Here is a 22258-nt window from a genome sequence, read left to right as displayed (position 1 = left end):
GATATGAGGAGACGACACATAGACAGATACTTCAGCACGCTGATGCAGCTTGGCTAACCAACGTGCCTACGTTGCGGCCATTTTGACAGGGGCGACGTTCCCATCAAGTACATGGACATTGTATATTATTAGTCTGATGTCGTAATTTTCTCATTTCTCAACCGATTTTCATTAGTTTTACGTCAACGCCAAAGTGTGTGCCATCAATCGAGAACATTTGAAAAAAAGCACCTCAATATATTTTTACCTGTGAAAGGTTATTCTCAGTTTCCTTGTTGTGATTGTACGGCATTGTGTGGAATCGTATGGAGCACGATGTGCCGGTGTTGCAGGAAAATCTGCAAAAGAAAGGAGGCTATGAAGGGGGTGATGTCGGTTAATGTTGGTTATTGTTTGAGCTGTTATTAGCTAGCGTGTCTGCATTAATAAATCACTAAATGTGGAATTTGAAGTCTGTATCTCTAGGTATGTTACTAAATCCAGAAATACGGCCGCCATTTTCTTTTCGTTTCACTGTTCTGGAAATGTGGTTGGTGAATTTAGCGGAGGTTCTCCAAAATCGCATTTTCTCATTGTTTGGCGCAAGGCAAATCCCGTTACCATCTCGTTTTTTTATTTTTCAATTGGGTTGAGATTTTCTGTGGTTCTGAGAGAGATGAAATTTGAAATTTCTATTTTGGCATCGAAACTCATGCGTTCATAGGATTTGCCCACCATATATGTCCTTGATTCACTATTCTTATTCTTTTTTTCTGTGACGTTTGAAGTAATTTCGATGATGTGCTTGCTCTCAGTTTGACGCAGAAAATGCGAAGGCTCGAGCAAAGGTCATTGAAAAAATTGAAAATTAATGGCGTGTTTAAACATCAACTAATAAGAAACATCCCGGCATTTGGTCACAAGTTTCCTAAAGATTGACATCGATTTCTGGGCAGAAAATCTTGGCAAATTTTTGACATAAAAAGTGTCACAAAATCCTAAATCCTTCTCCGATTCTTACAAACTAGGGCTCATTTTAGTCATGTGACACTTTATTCAATGATATCGTCCATTTTGATATAAAGGTATTTTGGAAATTTTAGTACCATACCTAGTATCGGTATCAAGCAATCACTGTTTAAACTTTCCATCTCCATATTGGAACACACACACACATTTTGTCTTTTAATATACATATATACAACTACAAACATATTTTTATGAATAATAATTGATAAGTGATTTATTGACTGACACAATTTTTCAATTTTCACACTTAGTCATTTATTCATAAAGACACACAGCGACATTGGCCCCTGGGTAGCCTCCTGGTTGCAATTTTTCTGGTCTCAGATTTCTTTGTAACAATACCATCCTTGTTCTTTCGGTTTTGCGCTCCACCAAGAATGCACTGACGACTTTGCCTCTACTAGCTTAGCATCGCCTGTCTGAGCAAATGCTTTACACACACACACAAACATGCACACACACACACACACACACAAAGACTTAATATCATGTTCCATTTACAAATAAAGATTGAAATGTGTGGATTGTGTTACTGAATAGATAGTACTAATAAAAATGTCAAAGTCTGCATGGCACTGGGACTGATGACAGCAGCAGCATGGTTTCCTATGATGCATAATGTCTTTGGGGGATAGTACATCAATAAAGCCCCCACTCCTGATTGGTTCCTTGGAGCCAGAACATGCAGGTGTTTCATCACAACAGGACGAGGCCTCCGAAGATTCACACACTAGACAGATTGTATAAACCTTATGAAAAACATCCATTGCAATTCATAAAACACAATGGAAGAAAACTGATGGGTCTCGTCAACAGAATGTAAAAATGTCAAAATATCAAGGTGTCCAGCATAAGATAATAAAGGACTCAAAAGAGCAACATCATTTCAGTTATATTCGCATTCTATAATGTACGACAAAGGAAAATAAAATGCCAGCTTCACATTTAGGAAGACGACTGGGGTGCAGTGAATTGCCACATCATCGTAAGTTTAGCCTGTTGAGTGAATCATTTTAATGTAATTCATCATTTCTCTTTTGCATTTAAATAACAAGTTGACGCAATCCAGCTAGCAAACTGAAGATCATTATTGGACAGGATAATGTTTACGTGGGCTTTATATAAATGAAAAAGTAATTTTGCAAAATACTTCCTTGAAAAAAAAAAATGTACGAGCTGGCCATAGATGTATAGGATTTGCTAATTACAAGCAGGTCTCATATATATTATATTGTCATTATTTTTTTTAAACATTGCTCAGGCCTGTTGCAGTGACAACACAACTTAATGTATTGTTCCACTATGGCAGGGAATCAGAATAAAAAGAAAGACAACACATATACTGTAGAATAGAACCGTTTTTTAGTACTGGTAGCAAACAAATTAAATAAATACATAAATAAATATTAATTTAAATTTTTTTTTTTTTTTTTTTGCTACCTACACGGATGATTGTTTTAGTGTGTTAAATAAAGTAAAAGATCTCAAAATGGCCCTTGCCTCCTTTGATTTTTCTGTGTGTGGCTTTGCTAGAAAAGGTTTGGACACCCCTGGCGACGGTCATCTTTTAGATTAGTGATTATTGTGACCAAAATAAACCATGTCAAAACTTTTCCCACCATTAAGGTGACCCTTAACCTGTACAACTCAATTAAAAATAGTAAATATTTCCAAGCGGGAAGTAAAAAGAACATTATCTAAGTTGTTCATTCTCACTTCCTTTCTTGAAAAGATTTGCTTTTTTCAAATTTCACAACTTTGACATTTCCCACAGCATTTGACATTTGAATTGATGTTTTAGGTTCTGTTATCTTTATTGTATTGCTTGATTTCTTTTAACTCTGTTTGTACGGTGCGCTTGAGAGGCTTGAATGGCGCCTCAATCCATCTAAAACCTCCCCTTCTTCTCCAAGGGTGGTTGCTGGAGAACTGCAGTCCCACCTCGATACAAACGACGTCAACAAACGCTTCCAAACTGGTTTCTGTCCAAACACATCCATCTCCCACTTATTGCTCTTGGACCGCCCGGCTGGCATTGGGATCACTGTTGCTGCGCTCTCGTAGTTCACAACAATTCGTCCAATTAAGGAACGACAAGTCTGGGCGTTCAAGTGTTTTACCTGGTGTCCCCCAGGGGTCAGTCTTGGGTCCACTTGTCGTCATCATTTACCTCCTTCCCTTCGCCACACTCTTCCATCACCATGGAGTTCACTTTCCATGCTACGCCAATGACATACGGGCCTACGTTTCCTTCAAACCCACCGATGCCATCTTTCCCACCTCCCTCATCATCTGCCTTGAGAATCCGGAGCTGGATGAGCAGTAACTTCCTGAGGCTAAATGGCAATAAAACAGATGTCCTGTTCATGAGCTCCAAATCCACCCTCACCAAATCACAACATGCCACAGCCCCACCCATCGTCGTCGACAGATTTCCTGTAGCCTTCTCCCCCCAAGTCAAGAGCCTCGGGGTCATTTTGGACAGTACCCGCTCATTTGCATCTCATATTCAAAACATCTCCCGGGCAAAAATCTTCCACCTCCGGAACATCTCCAGATTCTGCACCCATCACTGCCCCAATCCAGTACTGAAATCCTGCTTCACTCTTTTGTTACATGCTGCATTGACGACTGCAATACACTCCAACAAACTAATCAACAGACTGCAAATCATTCCGAACTTGGCCGCCCAGATCACCATCCGCACCAAATCATCTGACCACATCGCCCTTCTTCTCATGCAACTTCAAAGCTCTCCACAACCTTGCCCCCACTTACTTCTGTGAACTCCTTCGGGAATACACTCCAGTTCCATGGATGTCCGAGTCTTCAACTGCTCAGCACCCAGACTCTGGAAATCCCTCCCTCTACACATAAGTCACACATCATCACATCCTTCAAATCCAAACTCAAAACTCACCTGTTCAAACTGGGATGTTCCCTCTAACTGGACACTGTGCACTTCATGCTAATGTTCTGCTTTATTGGATGTTTTTATTTTAAATCTTTGATTCCTTTTTCTTCTGTAATCATCTCTAAATAAAATGTATTATTTTAACTTTCATTATAGAAATACCATATGAGTTGCCTTTGCCTTTTTTATTTTAGGATTGAGACTTGACCAAAGAGACGTTTGAGTTAGGCGGACATTAAAGTGTTTCCAAACTCATTTCTAAGAATACGTTGTTAAATCAACACTTTCCAACTAATTTAGTTGGTCCAAACCTAAAGGATTCAAACGTTATCGCTGGTTTTGACGCCTTTCCGGACAAGAGTCGACAAGTTTCCGAGCAGTCCTTGAACGCAACACAAATTCTATCGCCACACTTGCCCGCGACAAATTGGCTCCCAACGTAACATTCGCGGCACTCGCTAGTCTCCGGTTGCTCTTTTTTTTTCTTCTTCGAATTCAACTGAAATATTCACCACAAACACGTTGAATTTGTTTTGAAGAAACTTGTACCAAAGTTTTGACAGAATGGAAGCTCTTTCGGAGCCGGGTTCGTGACTGAACTTCGGTGATGGAGGAGGTGCTCGGAATCGCACCTCACTCGCTGGCCGTGGTGCTATCGAGGGTGAGCGGTCACCGTGAAGATGAGAACTCGGTACAAGCAACGGTACCGCCACCACCGGTGCCGGCAGGATACCAGGTGTTTGCGGACTTTAAGGCCACCAACATGCGACATTTCTGGAACCAGGCGCTCACCCGGGCCCTGGTGGAGGTATTCTTCCTGGGCTGGCTCCAGGAGCATGTGCTGCTCATCAGCGGCCGCGAAGATCACCTCCAAGTGCTCAGGAACGGATGGACAAGAAGGACCCTGAAGGCACCACCGGGCTTTCACATCACCTCCATTGGTGGGTCCACCATTTTATGTTACTTGCTCTATGGACATTAACACCAGTCATCAATTAACATCAATCCAGTATTATATTGCCATGGATGCACACTAATGTTCATTATGTGTTTATATACTTTATATATACATATACACATATATATATATATATAAACAAAAAAAGTTGTTTTCCATTATTTTGTAATTTGTTTGTTTATTTGTTATATATATATACATATATATACACACACACACACAAATATAAAGATATAACCATATTTTCTATTATAAATATATATATAGTCATATTTATATATGTATACTATGTATGAATATAAATAATCAAATACACAGATACAAATATTATATATATATATATATATTTTTTTTTTTAACATTATATATGTTTTTAATTGTAATTTATTCTTTGAAATTTCCTTGTGGATAAATGTAGTTTTTATCTATCTATCGATCTATCTATCGCTGTCTCTCTCTATCGATCTGTATCAGTTGAGTGTGCTGCAGTACTACTCTAGTAGTACTTCAGTAGTAGCAGTTGTAGTCTTTGTAGTGTGTGTGGTCCAAAGGTGGAAGTTAGCGCTTGAATGGTTGTCTGTGTGGGGAGAGCACAGCACAGTGAAGCAAAACACTGATCAACACAGAAATGTTTGTCTTATCGCTAATCGCTCACTAGCCGCACAGACTACACGGCCAGTATACAAACTGTAGTGTACATACTGCCGTGTGATTAAAAACAAAACAAAACACAAAGTACACAACCTTATGTGAAAGGGGTAAGTTAAATCACATAAATGACTGATCGAGACTTGAAGCAACAGAGTATGCTATCAGTTGTGGTATATTATCAATACAGTACAAGAAATGTTGATGTTTTTTTAAATTCAATACAAAGAGTCTTGAATGTAATTTCACAGCCTATTTGTCATTCTTAAGTTAGCTGAATTTCTACGAAAATATCTATAAAGCGAAGTATGGTGTCATACTGTCATCATCAGTTGTGACACAAATGTTATGTTTGAATTGTTTGTAAGGTGATACGATTGGTATCATTACCTGTTGTGATATGTTATCGATACACCAAAATTAAATTTCAATATTTTTGCATAAAAATAAGGGTACTTAAAATATTTTATTTTATTAACACAGTTGGAGAAAACATTTGACACATTGAGGCATGGTATCATCATGAATTGTGATACATTATTGGTACACTTTAGTTTTTATGTTTATATCTTTGGTTAAATATGCAAGGGCTAAAATCAATCCCACTACACAGTATCGTAGTCGATTTTCTGTGTATCGATTACCTCTCAATAACTCTCCTTTTCTGTGTGTTACCTTTCGTGAATTTCGTTTGAAAAGCTGGCTGGATTTGTACGCCGATATGTATCACAGTTGGTTTTCCATGTATCAAGTTGCTCACAATTAATCATTTTTCGTACCGTATATTCTACTATTTTAGGATGGTATCGTTATCAGTTATCATACATTATTGATACAGTCTGGACATGCATCGTAGTTCATTTTCAGTCATGTGACAATGACTATCGTTTTCCGCATGTTCCCCTTGATGTATTACGCTTGCAAAGGTAGCTGGATTTGTACGAAAATATCGATGCGCCCAAGTATGGCATCGTTATCAGTTGTAAAACAGTATTTAAACCATCTTGGAAGCTAACATCAGCGTTTACCGTAGTTGCTTCTCTATGTATCGATTATCTCAGAAGAAGTTTATCGTTTTTTTCCCACATTACTCATGATGAATTCTGCTTAAAAAGCTAGCTGGAATTGTTGTTGGTTCTCTATGAGTTGATTACCTCACAATCACTATGTACCTGTTAAGTGCAGTGTGAAAATGCGTTTACCCTCGATGATTTAGGTTTAGCTAGCTGGATTCATTCAAAAGTATAATTTCATACATCGAGGATTCATACAAAAGTGCCACTTCGGTTTCACTAGCATAGTGATACGATTTGAAGTCACTCTATGATTCCCACCCCTTCATATATACCAGTGGATAAAAGTTGTGTGTTTTCTGCCAAATTCTTTTTAAGAGTGACTATTAAATCCCATTAGCTGGGGCTATTGCATACACAATTGGGGCGGCAGGAAGGAAAAGCAGGGGGTCTTTTTGTTCATGAAAAGCAGCGGTGGATTGCCAGCGTTAGCCGGCTGGAAGGAAAGGGAGTGTCCCGGCACAGAATGACGGGAAACGTTTGTCGTCGTCAGGTCCGGAAGTTGTTCCTGAGTTGAAGTTTACATGTGGTGTTGTAAAGGTTCCACTAGAGGGCAGAAAGGCTCAAGCTAGTCAGGAAGTTGTAAATGTACCGCGGTGCCTTGAGGATCGAGTGACCCGACTGGAGTTTTCGGGACATGAGCTGTCGTGCGACCGATTTTTTTGCTTTGACTTGCAAAAATTGAGATAGGAGCGCTGTATTGTGGCAGGGAATTCAACTCAACACACCTCACAATAAGCAGCAAATAGTGAACAGTTCATCAAAAAAGAGGCTTCAATGCCATGTTTAATGCCACTCCCAGTTGAAGTTTACCGTCAAACTATCCATCCATCCATTTTCCGTACCGCTTAAACTCACTGGGGTCACGGGCGTGCTGGAGCCTATCCCGGCTATCTTCGGGCGAGAGGCGGTGTACACCCTGAACTGGTCGCCAGCCATTTTCAGGGCACATATAGGCAAAGAACCATTCGCACTCACATTCACACCTATGGGCAATTTAGAGTCTTCAATTAACCTACCATGCATGTTTTTGGGACGAGGGAGGTAACTGGAGTACCCAGAGAAAACTGACGCAGGCACGGGGAGAACATGCAAAAGCCACACAAGCGAGGCCGGATTTGAAAACCTGATGTGCTACCCAGTCGTCCACCGTGCCGCCCACTGTTAAAGTACCCATTCAAAAAAAGACAATTACAGTTGTTTATTTATAACAGCTAAACAACTGCCTAAACCAGGGATGGGCAACTAGCGGGACTCCGAGTGACTCCTTGATTAATTTTCCCTTCAAAAATGAATAAATAAATAAATAAATACAAATCTTTTTTTCCCGTTGTTGAAAAATTCTAAACATGTTTCCTCTCCTACACCTGATCAGTTTTAAGTTATAATAGGACCCTTCAATACCCACTAGACACAAGCAGACGTTGCTTAGTAGCGCTTCCATTGGGTCTTTCTCCATCAGGAATATCACCAAGAATATTTTGAAGAAGTGTGATTCAGGAAGTCTGACACAAGCTTTGAGGTTTTGAGTTCATTTTACCATCTCTAAAGTATACTGAACCTGCCGAGCTCTCAAATTAAAAGTACACAAACGGCACTTTTTTTCCTTCACAAGAATCGTTGACAGTTCGTTTAAAGTACACTAGGAGTTATTAAAATGTGTGTCCTCCAAAAAACATGGCTATATTTAACACCGTTAATAGTGTTGCAAAAGCGTATGGTGGCTCGGACATGTGGCAGGACAGGGGAGACGCACCAGGTCTCCTGCAACAAAGCAGAGTGAATCAGAATCATCTTTATTTGCCAAGTATGTCAAAAACACACAAGGAATTTTTCTCCCGTACTGCCCAAAACTGCAAAATGAGTAGGCCTAATAATTTGGGGATTTTGACTGACATGCAGGACAAACATAGTATAGTTTAAAAATCTTGAGAGAGTTGATTTTTGTGGAAAAAAAGCCCAAAATTAGTTATTGCATTTAATGTTGGTTTTCTGTTCAGCAGTTTTGTGGCATCTTTGAATTGTAATTTTTATGAAAGAGAGCCCTCTGCACTAGAAAAAAAAATCTGTTCTTTTTTCAGTGGGGTTAGGGTTAGTTATTTTTTGGATTGCTTAAAACCCTTTGTCATTGAAGAGTGTATCTTTTATACATGCATTTTCATACATGGATCTTTTATACGTGCATTTGAGCATGACCTATATTTATATATTGTGATATACATTGGTTCAATAAAAAAAAAAGACATGCACATATTTTTACCATATGTATGTACTTAATGGCATTTTGATCATACGTCCGGTTAGGAAGAGCAAGCTCCTCCCTGGTAGCGCTGATGAAAAATTGTGGCCCCCTCCATCATTTAAGTTGCCCATCCCGAGCCGAAAGAAAGTGGCTGCTATCTTAATACTAACTCTAATTAGCAATCTATGTTGCAGTACTTTAACAGCATTGAACGCGCAAATGTTCAGCAACAACATGTCGGCAGACAATAATCAGTACTCGCAGTCATATACTTTTAGTGCACTGTATAGAACGACTAATACTAGTGCCATTCTGATGAGCTGAGAGAGGAGTTAGGCATTATTATGAATCGTTGAGTTCCAGGCAGGACACACCCTGCTGCAATATAGGCGTACCTAGAACTCAAGGGGGATTCATAATAACGCCTCAAGCAACATTATATCCATCTGTTGGTCTTATACTGCCCCCAGGTGGCCAAGGTGGGCACACAAGAAGGAACAACTTTTAATTGATAGTGACAAAAAAATATATTTGTAATTTTATTTAATTATATCATTACTATATGTATTTATAAAGTACAATCTTATAGAGTGCTATTTTTCATTATTAAAAAACACATTGCAACAATTTTGTAGTTTTTTTGGGGGGGGGGGGGGGGGGGGGGGAAGGCTGCAACAGATTAACGGTTAAGATTAAGGTTGGAAATCACTGCTCTCGTCAGATCGTGTATTCTAATCAGTCAGGTCAATCCAAAATTACAACGTGACAGAAATAATGGGTGCTAACGTACTGTAATTAAATTACTTCATTTGTAATTAAATGACTTTACCCCCACCGACACTTTAGAGCATGATTCGACAGAACGGCGGCATGTTTACGTCCAACCGTTCGTGGTACCGCTAGCTTGCTAGGCTACGTAACATTTTATTGCCTGTTCCACACCACCCAAAAGGTTTTTTTTTTTAAAAAAATAACTTTATTGGCCGTCAGATATTTACAGTACTACGTCAAAAGACACGCGACAAGGCTAAAAATAAACTAGCCTTTGGATTCAAATATGCTGTGCACGCGGCGACGCGGAGTTAATGTCTTTTGCGGAGCATTGATCGGATCGGCGAATTATGAGACTAAAGCTGATCAGCCGATAAAAATCGGTGTAAAGTCTTGTTTTCATAAACATTAAAGACAATTTGGAGTTTTTGACTCTTCAAACGAACCTAACCTACATGCTTTTTGTAAACATCAAGTTAATGTATGTATTATCACAGAAACCTCAAAGACACTTGAGAGTAGAGAACCAAGCGTTAACATTAAATACAATTGTGACTTCAACGAAACTACATTCTTTTTTTGTAAACAACTCCAAAAACTTACTGTATGTGTTTTTGTCAGTGGTGTTCGCAAACAACCACACAGAACACTGCCAACAACTTGTCCACCATGCTGCCTATGCTTTCTTATGAACTGAATACTAATGAATCCAAATCAATAAAACAGTCACATGATGTATGACATCTTCCCCATCTCCTATATTGTGAGCAACTGCCACTTTAAGGAGGGCCGGGGTGTGTGTGTGTGTGTGTGGGGGGGGGGGGGGGGGGGTGTCTTTGGTGGGTGCTCGGCGAGGTAACAGCTATGAGCTCATCGGCTTGCGTCGTCATGGCAACAAAGGCTGTTGCAGCACTACTGAGGAATAAAATGGCTGGTGTGCTAGTCCACCCCCCCTTCCCTTCTTCCCCCTCTTTCCTTTTCCTCCTCGTCTTTCTCTTCTTTAGTATCACTGAACTGGAGCAGATTGGTTGTGACACCACAAGAAGCCCCCGTACCCACCATTGCCCCCCCCCCTCTCACTCCTACTACACACGTGCCATTTTGTGTGCGCCCCTTTAAAAAAAAAAAAAAAGTCACCAAGGTGAGGATGCAGTCAGCAGACTTCATCTGAGAGGTGATTTTATTCTATTCTTTCTTTATGTGGACCCCCCCACCTCCCCTTGCACCAGACACACGCACACGCACACACACACACACACACACACACACACATACACGCATACACACACCCTTCCTGGAGGTGCTGGGAGCAGCTGCAGCATTAACGGCGGGAAGAGGAGTCGTTGACTGGAGTTTGCCCACCCCCCCGCCCCCGACTCTCTCACACACAACTCCCCCCCCCCAACCCCTGTGTTAATGAATGGATGCTACAGCTAACGGATCGCCGCCACCATCGAGGCTGGATGTCTATTTTTGACTTTATTTCCTTATTCTTCCTATGCGCTCACCATTTTTGTTGTTGTTGTTTTTTTTATAGCCCCCACCCCACGCCCTTTACTCGTGTTTGTCAGGGGTGGAGAGGGAAAAAAAGAAGGACGACGGGGGTGTCTGTGTGTGTGTGTGTGTGGTGGCGCTCGACGGGGATAAAGATGGAGGTGAATGTGGCGTCCCCGCCGCTCGGTGTCCTACCGCTGGGTTGAATGCAGGAGCTTTGATATGGATGCACGTTTTTTTCTTGTTTTCCGGACAACGTTGAACTATTGTCGGGCCTCGATGGAAAAGGAACAATCCTGAAAAAGACAACCCCCCCACCCCCCGACCCTTTCTTTTTATATTTACCCCATTGCACCCCGCACCTTCCGTCAGCATCCTCCTCCCCGCATCGGAGCGTAATGTGCCTCCCTACGCATGCAAATGGTGGCCGGGTGATGCCTCCCGGGAGGGAGCCGGCCACGAGCCGCCGCCTCCGCTGCCCCCACCGCGCCGCCGTTCGTCAATGAGACGCACGCCGCTTCTTCCTGCCATGTCCAGTGTGCCATCACTCTAGCGGGACGCTCGGTACCCCATGCGGGGGAGGCCCTGAGCCCCTGAGGTTGGTCCACCTCCCCCCTGGCCCCTTCTACACACTCCCCCCTCCCCAAAAAACAAGGAGGTCACGATGAAGAAGAACCGCAACGTGCGGCGGGCCTGGGCCGGCTCGGAGAAAGACATCCGTGTGCAGAAGCAGCATCTTCCTCCCCCTCCTCCTCCTCACTTCTCGCCGTCCCCGCCGAATTTTCGGGCGTCAGGTGAGTGCCGCGTCACCTCGAAACCCCCCGACAAGGATCCATCAATTTCCATCCACCGCACTGCAAAACCAAGAAAAACGTAATTCAATGAAAATATATTACTTCATGGAAGAAAAACGATCTGCTAAAAGAACCGGACATTTTGACTTGGAAATAGCTGAAACTAGTGTCGCACTAACTCTGTTGTACACTGAGTAGGCTTAAAAAACAAAGGTGGGAGGAAAGTAGTGAAATGAGGAATAAATCACTTCATTTAAGAAAAAATGATCTGCCAATGGAACTGGGAAATGTTATTTGGCAAACATAGCGAGCCTGAAAAACATCAACACTGCCAAAACGTGGCTTTTAAAAAAAAAAAAATGTAAAAGTCATGAAATGAGAGCTATATTACTTAATTTAGGCAGATTATCTGCCATTAGAACAGGAAAATTGGGCTTGGCAAACATAGCTAGCCTCAAAAACCCCAACCAGACAAGTGCGTTTATGCTGCCTACAACTAAGGAATCATGCTTCTGTATTTGTTATCCCTTTAGCCAGAAATAATCATACGGAGCTCATTCTGCTCACCACGCATACCACCACCTGCATTCCAGCAGTTTGATGAACCTCTTCGTTCCCAAAGTCTGCACTGCTTTTTCAATTTTCTGCCCCAAATGACTGGAACACTCTTCAACAAACGATAACATTTATGTCATTCATGCCAATATCATTGCTTAAAAAGTTAGTGAGGGATAGTGTACTGTACATGACCACTGCACCGGTTTTTAAGCTTGTGAACCTTTTTTCACCAGGTGCTATGATGTCATGTAAAGTATTGTGGAACTGTGCAACCATATAAAACGGTACACCTTTTTTTCCACTATGTATTTGTATTTGCTATTACTGATATTTTTAGGGGGGAAAAAACAACAACTCCCTGGTAAGAAGAAATGTCTTGGCAGGCAAAAATCAAGCACATTTTTGCCCTGAATTGAGCCATTTAATCTTGCTCAGATTTTTACAATGTACACGACTAAACAAAGAGCCTAACAAAACACACACAAAAAATGCGGTGTTTACTCCAAAGTGTGCACGTGAGCTATGTTGGGTGAGATGAGGGGATTACGTCATGGGGTTGCTCCACTGACCGTCCAGCCCGGTGTCATGGGAGGCGAGGCGGTGTAGTGGGGGTTGGGGTGGGGGGTTTACGGTACGGCGTGGAGGATGAGCTCACTACTAGCGATGTCACAGCAAAGCCTGCTCAATTTGACAAAGGCGACAACACGTGGCGCGTGTGTGCGATGTTCTCATTGTCGAAGGTTGCCGCAGTAGCTAGCACACAAACAGGGAGACGAGAGAGCGAGAGAAAGAGAGAGAGAGAGAGAGAGAGAGACAGAGAGGATGAGGTGGAGCTAGAGCCGTTTGACCATTACGTCATAGCTTCTCTCACTCACCGAGCCACGCTTTTTCTCTCTCTCTCTCTCTCTCTTGATCTCTCGCTCTCTCTCCCTCGCAGGTGATGTGTCGCCCATCAGCATGTCGCCCATCAGCCAGTCGCAGTTCATCCCTCTGGGTGAGATCCTGTGCCTGGCGGTCTCGGCTATGAACGCTGCGCACAAGCCCGTCAGCCAGGAGGCTCTGGTGGAGCACCTCACTGCCAGCTTCCCAGGTAAGGGGGTAAAACGGACCCTCAGCAGTCGTACACAACCCGTTGTTCAATTGTCGATTCGTTCGAGTTTAGAATAACATTTTCTGACCAAGAAATCATGAATCCGCTCCAAACGTGTGAATATTCTCATTCATCCAGGTCATTTCATTCTCAGCGCATAGAATCGATTGTATGAGAAGATGTTTTGCCTCTCATCGGAGCAGGCTCCATCAGTTCATGCACCAAGGCTTAGTCATGACAGACTAGCCTGAATTGGCGTGGAAAAACTGAACCATTTATGCTCCAAGTTTGAGGCATGTCCCAAACCACGTATGGTATCATTTTTTGGGAGAATGCACAAAAGGACAGTCGCTAGGATGCATGTGGCAGAGAGGCCACTGTTAATATTCCATTCAGTTGTAAAGTGGTGGTGGATCTGCCTCACAGGCCAAGGAGGCCGTGTTTGTTGGATGCAGAATGATTGAGTTTCTCTGGAATGGACGAAAGGACGGCAGAACAGTCCAGTTGCGACTGGTTACCAGTCAAACGTGTATGAAGCTACCTCGGTGCAATGTGATACCATCCCTCCATTTTCTCTATTGTTTGTTGCTGTGGGTGGGCCGGAGACTATCCTACCTGGCCTTCTCACGCAGTAGGATAAATGCTGGACCGGTTACCAGTTACACCATGGACTGGTCGACAGTCGACCGGTCGCATTTAAAGCTACTCGGAAGCACTGACGCAATTAGATACCATCCTCTACATCAATCCATTTTCTGTACCGCTTATATACTGGAAAACGTTCAAACGTTAAAACATACCACACACATGAAACACCTGGACGAGAAGAAGAAACGTTGCGGACCACGTCTCTACTCAGTGCTCCCGTGCAAACAGACGGACTTCAATGTACATCGATTACAGAAGATCCAAATGAAAGTCCCCTTTTCACACATTTTGTTTTTTGAATAAAAATGATCATTAACGACTCCCATCAGGTCACTGGGAAAGGGCACAAAACAGATAGTAGAAGTTACCAAAATAAAAGAGTTGCAGTGTTTTTTGCTTGAAATGAGTGCGAGAAGGGCCAGAAGCTGTCCTGGTCAACTATTTCACGACTCTCCGCTCCTTTTTGGCAAACAACACCTACAGACGAACTCAAATGCATGATACCGCTATGACTCTGAAAATATTTATCTTGTCAACAAAATCTCCTGGTACATTAATGATTAGCACATATAACTAACAGTCAGGAGATCTGGTTTCAAATATTTGAATGCTCACCCTGTGCTTGCGTGGTTTTTCCCACGTTCTGAGAACATGCACGTTAGGTTCATGAAACGCTAAATTGTAAGGAATGAATGTGAGTGTGAATTCGTCATCTGTATGTGCCCTGCAATTGTCTGGCGACGAGTCCATAGTGTACCCCGTGTAACGGCAAAAATCAGCTGGGATAGACTTGAGCTCGACCCGCAAGTGTAATGAGGACAAGGGCTGTAAAAAATGGCTGGATTGGATGGTACCATATCACTATGGAGTGCTTTCTTTGTGATTAACTGGCGCCCAGTCCAGCGTGTGCCCTGCTTGTCACGACAAAGTCAGTTAGGATAGATTCCAGTTCACCCGCGACCAAAATGGATGGTATCGCTTCGGAGGAGCTTTATGCGCCGTTGGCGAGTGACCAGTCCAGGGTGTACCCTGCTTCACTCCTCAAAAACCAGCGAGGGTGGGCTTCAACTCATCCTAGACGCGAATGAGGACAAGTGCTACGGAAAATGAATGGATGGATGGTATCGTATTGGTGAGCTTTATATGGTTTACCCCACTTCTCTTGCCAAAAGTCAGCTGGGACAGGCTCCAGCTCACCCACGAGCCTAATCAGGAAAAGATGTGTAGAGTAGAATGGGTGAGCACGTAGTAAAGAATGCTTTTCAAACTACTTTTTAAACATTTTATTTGAGTATTGTATGTGTTTTAATATTGGACTTTTCTTTGTGTGTTTTCATTGAAGGCGTGCCAACACCCAGCTTGGAGGTTCTGCGACACACCCTGAACATGCTGGTGCGAGAAAGGAAGATCTATCCGACTCCAGAGGGCTACTTCATCGTCACACCCCAGACCTACTTCATCACGCCGTCCCTCATCAGAAGCAACAACAAGTGGTACCACCTGGATGACCGGCTGCAGGAGCGACAAGCGCACCCCCAACTTCAATCTCAGCAGTGTACTTCACCCAAGTCGGGTAACGTCACGCCGTCCACGCCCGGTTGCCTGTCGCGCAAGAATCACAATGACTCGTACAATTCCCGACGAGATGAGCTGCCCAGGCTTCAGAGTAAGACACCAAAGGAGCACCCGAAGGCCGACCCCCAACCGAGTAAGACCCCTAAGGACCACGGAGGCAGCGAACCTACAGCGAGCAAGGAGCACCGTGGAGAACCGCCGTCCTACCCTTACCCACCTCCTCTCACGTCGCCCCCTGTCCAGCAACCGCCACAAGATCTGGCGGAAAAGAGTAAAAGCGTCACATCGTTCCCTTACAGAACCGACACCCTGACCAAAAAGAAAGAGGGGAGCGGAAGCAGCGAGAAACTATCCAAGCGTTTCGGGCTGCGGCTCTTCCGCCTAAGCTTCAAGAAGGACAAGATGAGACAGCTCGCTACTTTCTCGGCACAGTTTCCACCGGAGGAGTGGCCACTGCGCGACGAGGACGTGCCTGCCGCGCCCATCCCACGTGAAATAGAGATGGAGATCATCCGGCGTATCAACCCGGACCTGACGGTGGAAAATGTGGCCCGGCACACGGCCGTGATGAAGCGGTTGGAGGAAGAGCGCACGCAGAAACACAAGGCGGGGTCGTCGGCGCAGCACAGCGCTCGCAGCCGTCGCGGTCGTGGCCACCGGCGGGCCCCGCACGGTAAGTCTCGCTCACACAGCAAGCCACGGACCTCCCGGGGGGAGCCTTCGGAGGGCTCGAATTGGGATCTTCTTTTCATGGAAAGGGATTACCGTTTCTTCAGTCACTCGTTGGTCCGCTCCCCTCGGGAGGCCATGTACACCCTGGAGCGACGGCGGAGCGGCGGTGCCACGTACCTCGTCCACAGCAACCCTAACATTACAGAGTCATACTGCCCGGTCACGCCCGAGTGGGACGTGTCCGGGGAGCTCGCCAAGAGGAGGACAGAGATGCCCTTTCCCGAGCCCTCTCGTGGCACGTGTCAGTCTAGGGTTCAGAGGAGTCACAGTCACAATCAGGACCGTAAGTCACGTCACGACCGGTCAGACCAAGCGAAGGAGCGGTCTCGTTCCATGGACAACTCTCTTAAAGGGCCATCACTTGGCCCACTGGAAGACTTTGAGGACGGACCGGACAAGCGCGGCCACTACTACACGGACGACGGCACATTGCGCGCTACGCAGAAGTCGGGCCACTACTCAAGGATCATGTTCTCTGCTGCTAAGTTCCACTCTGATTTCAATGTGCCTGATTTAGGGAAAGGGAGCGTGGACGAGTTACGGGTCCGCAGTACGATGGAGAGGAACAAGAGCAAAGACAGCCTGCCGACGTACAATGAGCTTATGGGACTTTCTCCAAAGCCCTCAGCGGATGAGTACTTCCAGTGCAATACGTCAAATGAAACAATCCTAACTGCCCCCTCGCCTCAGGCAAAATCAGAATATGACACGTTAACCTCATCAGGAGGACGCCGCAAGGGCTCTCCGGCAGACCGCCAAACGCCTCACCTTACCTCGCCGCACAAGATGGAGTACAAGGAGGACTTGTCGGCGGCAAAGGGACAGAGCGGCGGCGGCGGCGGCTCTGTGCGATTGACGCCGAGCCAGACGCCTGAGCCGGCGCAGAGTGCCCGCCTGACACCACACCAACACAACGTGGACCCCGGAGGGAGCGGCGGCGGAAGCATGTCAATCAAAAGAAAGGAGATCTTCAGCAAGGACACCTTGTTCAAACCCCCACACAATGCCTTGTCCGCGGGCTACGCGGACAGCAGCTACACCAAGTCTGGCACATTGCGGAAAGCCTCGCACGCCAAATCAACAGAGGCCCTCGACAATCCCGAGCCCCAGCAGCCTTCCAATTCAGCCGCTTCTTCGGCTTCACCCGCGCTGTTACAGGGCAGCTTAGAGCCAACTGTCCCATCCGCCTCCTTTGACTACTACAACGTCTCGGACGACGAGGATGACGAGGAGGCGGAGGAGGACTCGCACAAAGAGTTGGCCGAGGCAGAGGATGGCAAGGACCACCGGGAAGCAGGTAGTAACGGCGGGGGAGGTGGCACCGGCGGAGGCGGCATTGTGGGCGGTGGCGGCGAGGAGGGAACCATAAAGTGGCTACTGGAGCGGGAGAAGGATCATGATCTGCAGCGCAAACTGGAGACCAATCTAACCCTACTTAGCCCCAAGGAGACGGAGAACAGCAGCAGTCAGAAGTCGGCCCACTCGGCACGTTTGGACAGCATGGACAGTAGCAGCGTCACGGTGGACAGCGGATTCAATTCACCCAGGTACGTCCCAATATCCCTGAATTTGACATGCAGTGGGAAAGGGGCTTCTCTTTCCATAGTTATTTGGTTGCTTGGTTTATAAAGCCCCTTACACACTGTCCATCTAAGCTGTCTTTTCGTCGCTGTTTTGTTTTTCTCTCTTGTGTAAGGTGGGATGGGGGGGATTGAAGTCAACCTGGGAATGGGCCTGATTCTGATGGAAAAATGTGTATCAGGTATAAAATTGAACACCCCCGTTCCTGGTTCCTGAAGTTGGGAGGTTGTGTTAAACATAAATCAAAACAGAATACAATGATTTGCAAATCATGTTCAACCTATATTTCATTGAATACACTACACAGACTACATAAGATATTTCATGTTCAAACTGATCAACTTGATTGTTTTTAACAAATAATCATGAACTTGGAATTTGATGGCTGCAACACGTTCTAAAAAAAGCTGGGACAGGTGGCAAAAAAGACTGAGAAAGTTGAGGAATGCTCATCAAACACCTGCTTGGAACATCCCGCAGGTGAACAGGCTCATTGGGGACAGGTGGGTGCCATGATTGGGTAGAAAAGGAGCTTCCCTGAATTGCTCAGTCATTCACAAGCAAAGATGGGGCGAGGTTCACCTCTTTGTGAACAGGTGCGTGAGAAAATAGTCCAACAGTTTAAGGACAAGGATCCTCAAAGTACAATTGCAAGGAATTGAGGGATTTCATCATCTACGGTTCATAATATAATCAAAAGGTTCAGAGAATCTGGAGAAATCATAAGCGGCAAGCCCGAAAACCAACATTGAATGCCCGTGACCTTCAATCCCTCAGGCGGCACGGCATCAAAAACCGACATCAATGTGTAAAGGTTATCACCACATGGGCTCAGGAACACTTCAGAAAACCAATGTCAGTAAATACAGTTCGGCGCTACATCCGTAAGTGCAACTTAAAACTCTACTATGCAAAGCAAAAGCCATTTATCAACAACACCCAGAAACGCCGCCGGCTTCTCTGGGCCCGAGCTCATCTAAGATGGACTGACGCAAAGCGGAAAAGTGTTCTGTGCTCCGACGAGTCCACATTTCAAATTGTTTTTGGAAATTGTGGACGTCGTGTCCTCCGGGCCAAAGAGGAAAAGAACCATCCGGACTGTTATGGACGCAAAGTTCAAAAGCCAGCATCTGTGGTGGGATGGGGCTGTGTTAGTGCCAATGGCATGGGTAACTTACACATCTGTGAAGGCACCATTAATGCTGAAAGGTACATACAGGTTTTGGAGAAACATATGCTGCCATCCAAGCAACGTCTTTTTCATGGATGCCCCTTCTGAATTCAGCAAGACAATGCCAAACCACATGCTGCACGTGTTACAACAGCGTGGCTTCGTAGTAAAAGAGTGCGGGTACTAGACTGGCCTGCCTGCAGTCCAGACCTGTCTCCCATTGAAAATGTGTGGCGCATTAATGAAGCGTAAAATAAGATAACGGAGACCCCGGACTGTTGAACAGCTGAAGCTGCACATCAAGCAAGAATGGGAAAGAATTCCACCTACAAAGCTTCAGCAATTAGCGTCCTCAGTTCCCAAACGTTTATTGAATGTTGTTAAAAGAAAAGGTGATGTAACACAGTGGTAAACGTGACCCTGTCCCAGCTTTTTGGGAACGTGTTGCAGCCATAAAATTCTAAGTTCATGATTATTTGCTCAAAACAATCAAGTTGATCAGTTTGAACATGAAATCTCTTGTCTTTGTAGTGTATTCACTTAAATATATGTTGAATATGATTTGCAAATCATTGCATTCTGTTTTGATTTATGTTTAACACAACGTCCCAACTTCATTGGAATTGGGGTTGCACCTTTGAAGTCAGGAAATCACCAGGTCGCCTTCATCCAACTTTTTGTGTGTGTCGCTTTTTGATATGACAAGGGAAAAATGCTTGCCTGTGTGAAAGGGGCTCCATTTTTTTCACGAAAAACGTGACAGGTCGTGTAAAAGGGGCTCCATTTTTTCACGAAAAACGTGACAGGTCGTGTAAAAGGGGCTCCATTTTTTCACGAAAAACGTGACAGGTCGTGTAAAAGGGGCTCCATTTTTTCACGAAAAACGTGACAGGTCGTGTAAAAGGGGCTCCATTTTTTTCACGAAAAACGTGACAGGTCGTGTAAAAGGGGCTCCATTTTTTCACGAAAAACGTGACAGGTCGTGTAAAAGGGGCTCCATTTTTTCACGAAAAACGTGACAGGTCGTGTAAAAGGGGCTCCATTTTTTTCACGAAAAACGTGACAGGTCGTGTAAAAGGGGCTCCATTTTTTCACGAAAAACGTGACAGGTCGTGTAAAAGGGGCTACCTTTTCCACATTTGTTGGGTTGGTTGGTTGGCTGGCCATTTAAACATGCAGGCTTTTTTTTCTGCACTGTCATGAGCATGAGCATGTAAGGTACTGATACGGCATAGGGAGTTTAAGTATACCCGGCATAAATCCTCTGATACGTGTTTGATACTTACTACCTTTTGAAAAGTCGGCTGCGTCTCCTTTTTCGTGTGTTACTGTTTTGTATAGATGTTACAAAAAGCCGCACCAACTTCCTTTGTAGCCGTTGGATGGTTGGTTTGTAAAGCCACTCGCACACAGGTCACCTAAGCTGTCTGTGTGTGTGATAGCCTTGGTGAAGCAGCATGTGGCTCATTGCTCAAGGTTATTTTCATTTGCCACCCTTTCCAGGTATACAATTGTGTGTTTTTTCCTTCCCAAAGTGGCTCAGTGTTTAGTGTAAGTGTGGGAAAAGCTGATAGGCTTGAAGAAGCGGGATGTTGCTCTTTACTCAAGTTCCGACTTAGTAAGTGCAAACATTTGTATGCTTGTCATCACGAGGTGGTTCGACGATCGGGGCCTTCTGTTCACTGAGCGTCTTGTCTCCCTCGTCCAGGACGCGTGAGAGCCTGGCGTCCAACACGTCCAGCATTGTGGAGAGCAATAGACGGCAGAACCCGGCTCTGAGCCCCGGGCACCACGTGGGCCCGGGCGGCGCAGGGCTGCCCTTCAGCTTCCGCGCCATCCCCGAGCCGCCCGCCCCGTCACAGCCCGACAAACTCCAGAAGCCCGCCAACTGCCTGGCCTCCATCACCAGCGTGTAGACGCCTCGTCAAGTAAGCCAGGGGAGTGCTTTGACCGCTTTCTTTTTGGTTTTGGTTTCCTTTATTTTTCTTCTGGTGTCTCACACATACAGTACACACACACCTTGGGACTCCTGAAAATCGACTGGGACTGTTACAAACAAACAAAAACAAAACAGGCATGGCTTCTAGAGACTGTTCCCACAGCTTCAAAAGGAACTTGACTGCAAAACATAAAATAATAATAATAAGGAAATGCGAGAAGACTAACAGAAAACCTTTGGGTGACTTATATGGAGATTTACCGGTATTGGAAAGTAGTAGAGTATAGGATTCAAGTAACATTTGGAAGATTTTTCTATCACCTCGTGTCCAATTCAGTGTTCTTCTTCCCGAACAAAGGCTCAACGGATCAGCACAATGTGGAGAACGCCACAAGAAGAAGAAGAAGAAGAAGAAGAAAAGACGGAAAAAGGAACAATTATACCAACATAAATCAGCTCTGGTTTGTGTGGCGCAATGCAAATGATGTAATGTATACTCCATACTTTTGATATCCTAATTATTATAATGGTGGTATTAAAGATGCTATGTGACCAAAAAGCAGGTTTGGAAAAAGTGGCCTCCATCCTTATACTTGATATTTTCTTCATCAGCAGAAGACATTTTTGAAATACTTCGGCAATTCTGAACCTAGTGGTTAGCACATCTGCCTCACATTTGAAGGTTCTGGGTTTGAAACTTGAGGTGGCCTGTTCTCCCCGTGCTTGTGTGGGTTTTCTCCGGGTACTCCGGTTTGCTCCTAACATGCATGTTAGGGTGAGTGAACACTCTAATTTGTCCAATGGTGTGAACGGGAGTGCGAGTGATTGCGAAATTGCGATTGACTGACGACCAGTCCAGGTTGTACTATGGTGACCAGTCCAGAGTGTATCCCGCTTCTCTCAGCTGGGATCGACTCCAGTTAGTCGCGACTCAAATGAGAATGAGAATTTGGACGAGGTCTCGCGTGACGCCATCAACTTTGCATGGCAGTACTTTGAACTCGGTGCGACTCTAGAGGTTTTTTTTTAAATTTATTTCTTTTTTTCATCCCCAAATTTCAG

General features: G+C 44.6%; 1 protein-coding gene and 1 long non-coding RNA gene across 5 annotated transcripts; one reads left to right on the top strand and one right to left on the bottom strand.

The window, feature by feature from the left end:
* Window positions 1-246: 246 nt before the first annotated feature.
* LOC133476772 (uncharacterized) lies at window positions 247-10357 on the bottom strand. Of its 2 annotated transcripts, none has more exons than XR_009788147.1 (3): window positions 10218-10357; window positions 4715-4891; window positions 247-338 (listed from the first exon to the last, which is right to left on the bottom strand). It is a non-coding gene; the product is annotated as an uncharacterized LOC133476772 (long non-coding RNA). The 2 variants fall into 2 exon arrangements; XR_009788146.1 differs by lacking the exon at window positions 247-338 and adding an exon at window positions 1259-1738.
* stox2a (storkhead box 2a) lies at window positions 4347-21758 on the top strand. 3 transcript variants are annotated; one of them, XM_061770616.1, is made up of 5 exons: window positions 4347-4863; window positions 13398-13550; window positions 15541-18052; window positions 20966-21185; window positions 21555-21758. In XM_061770616.1, the coding sequence occupies exons 1-4, from the start codon at window positions 4530-4532 to the stop codon at window positions 21171-21173; spliced, it is 3207 nt and encodes a 1068-aa protein (XP_061626600.1). In that variant the 5' UTR covers window positions 4347-4529; the 3' UTR covers window positions 21174-21185; window positions 21555-21758. The 3 variants fall into 3 exon arrangements, with proteins under 3 accessions (XP_061626600.1, XP_061626599.1, XP_061626601.1); XM_061770615.1 differs by having other exon boundaries at window positions 20966-21758; XM_061770617.1 differs by lacking the exon at window positions 4347-4863 and adding an exon at window positions 11031-11902 and having other exon boundaries at window positions 20966-21758.
* The last annotated feature ends 500 nt before the right edge of the window (window positions 21759-22258 follow it).

Source organism: Phyllopteryx taeniolatus, chromosome 4, assembly GCF_024500385.1.
Source record: "Phyllopteryx taeniolatus isolate TA_2022b chromosome 4, UOR_Ptae_1.2, whole genome shotgun sequence".
Classification (NCBI taxonomy): Eukaryota; Metazoa; Chordata; class Actinopteri; order Syngnathiformes; family Syngnathidae; genus Phyllopteryx; species Phyllopteryx taeniolatus.
This window is presented reverse-complemented; position numbering and strand designations above follow the sequence as displayed.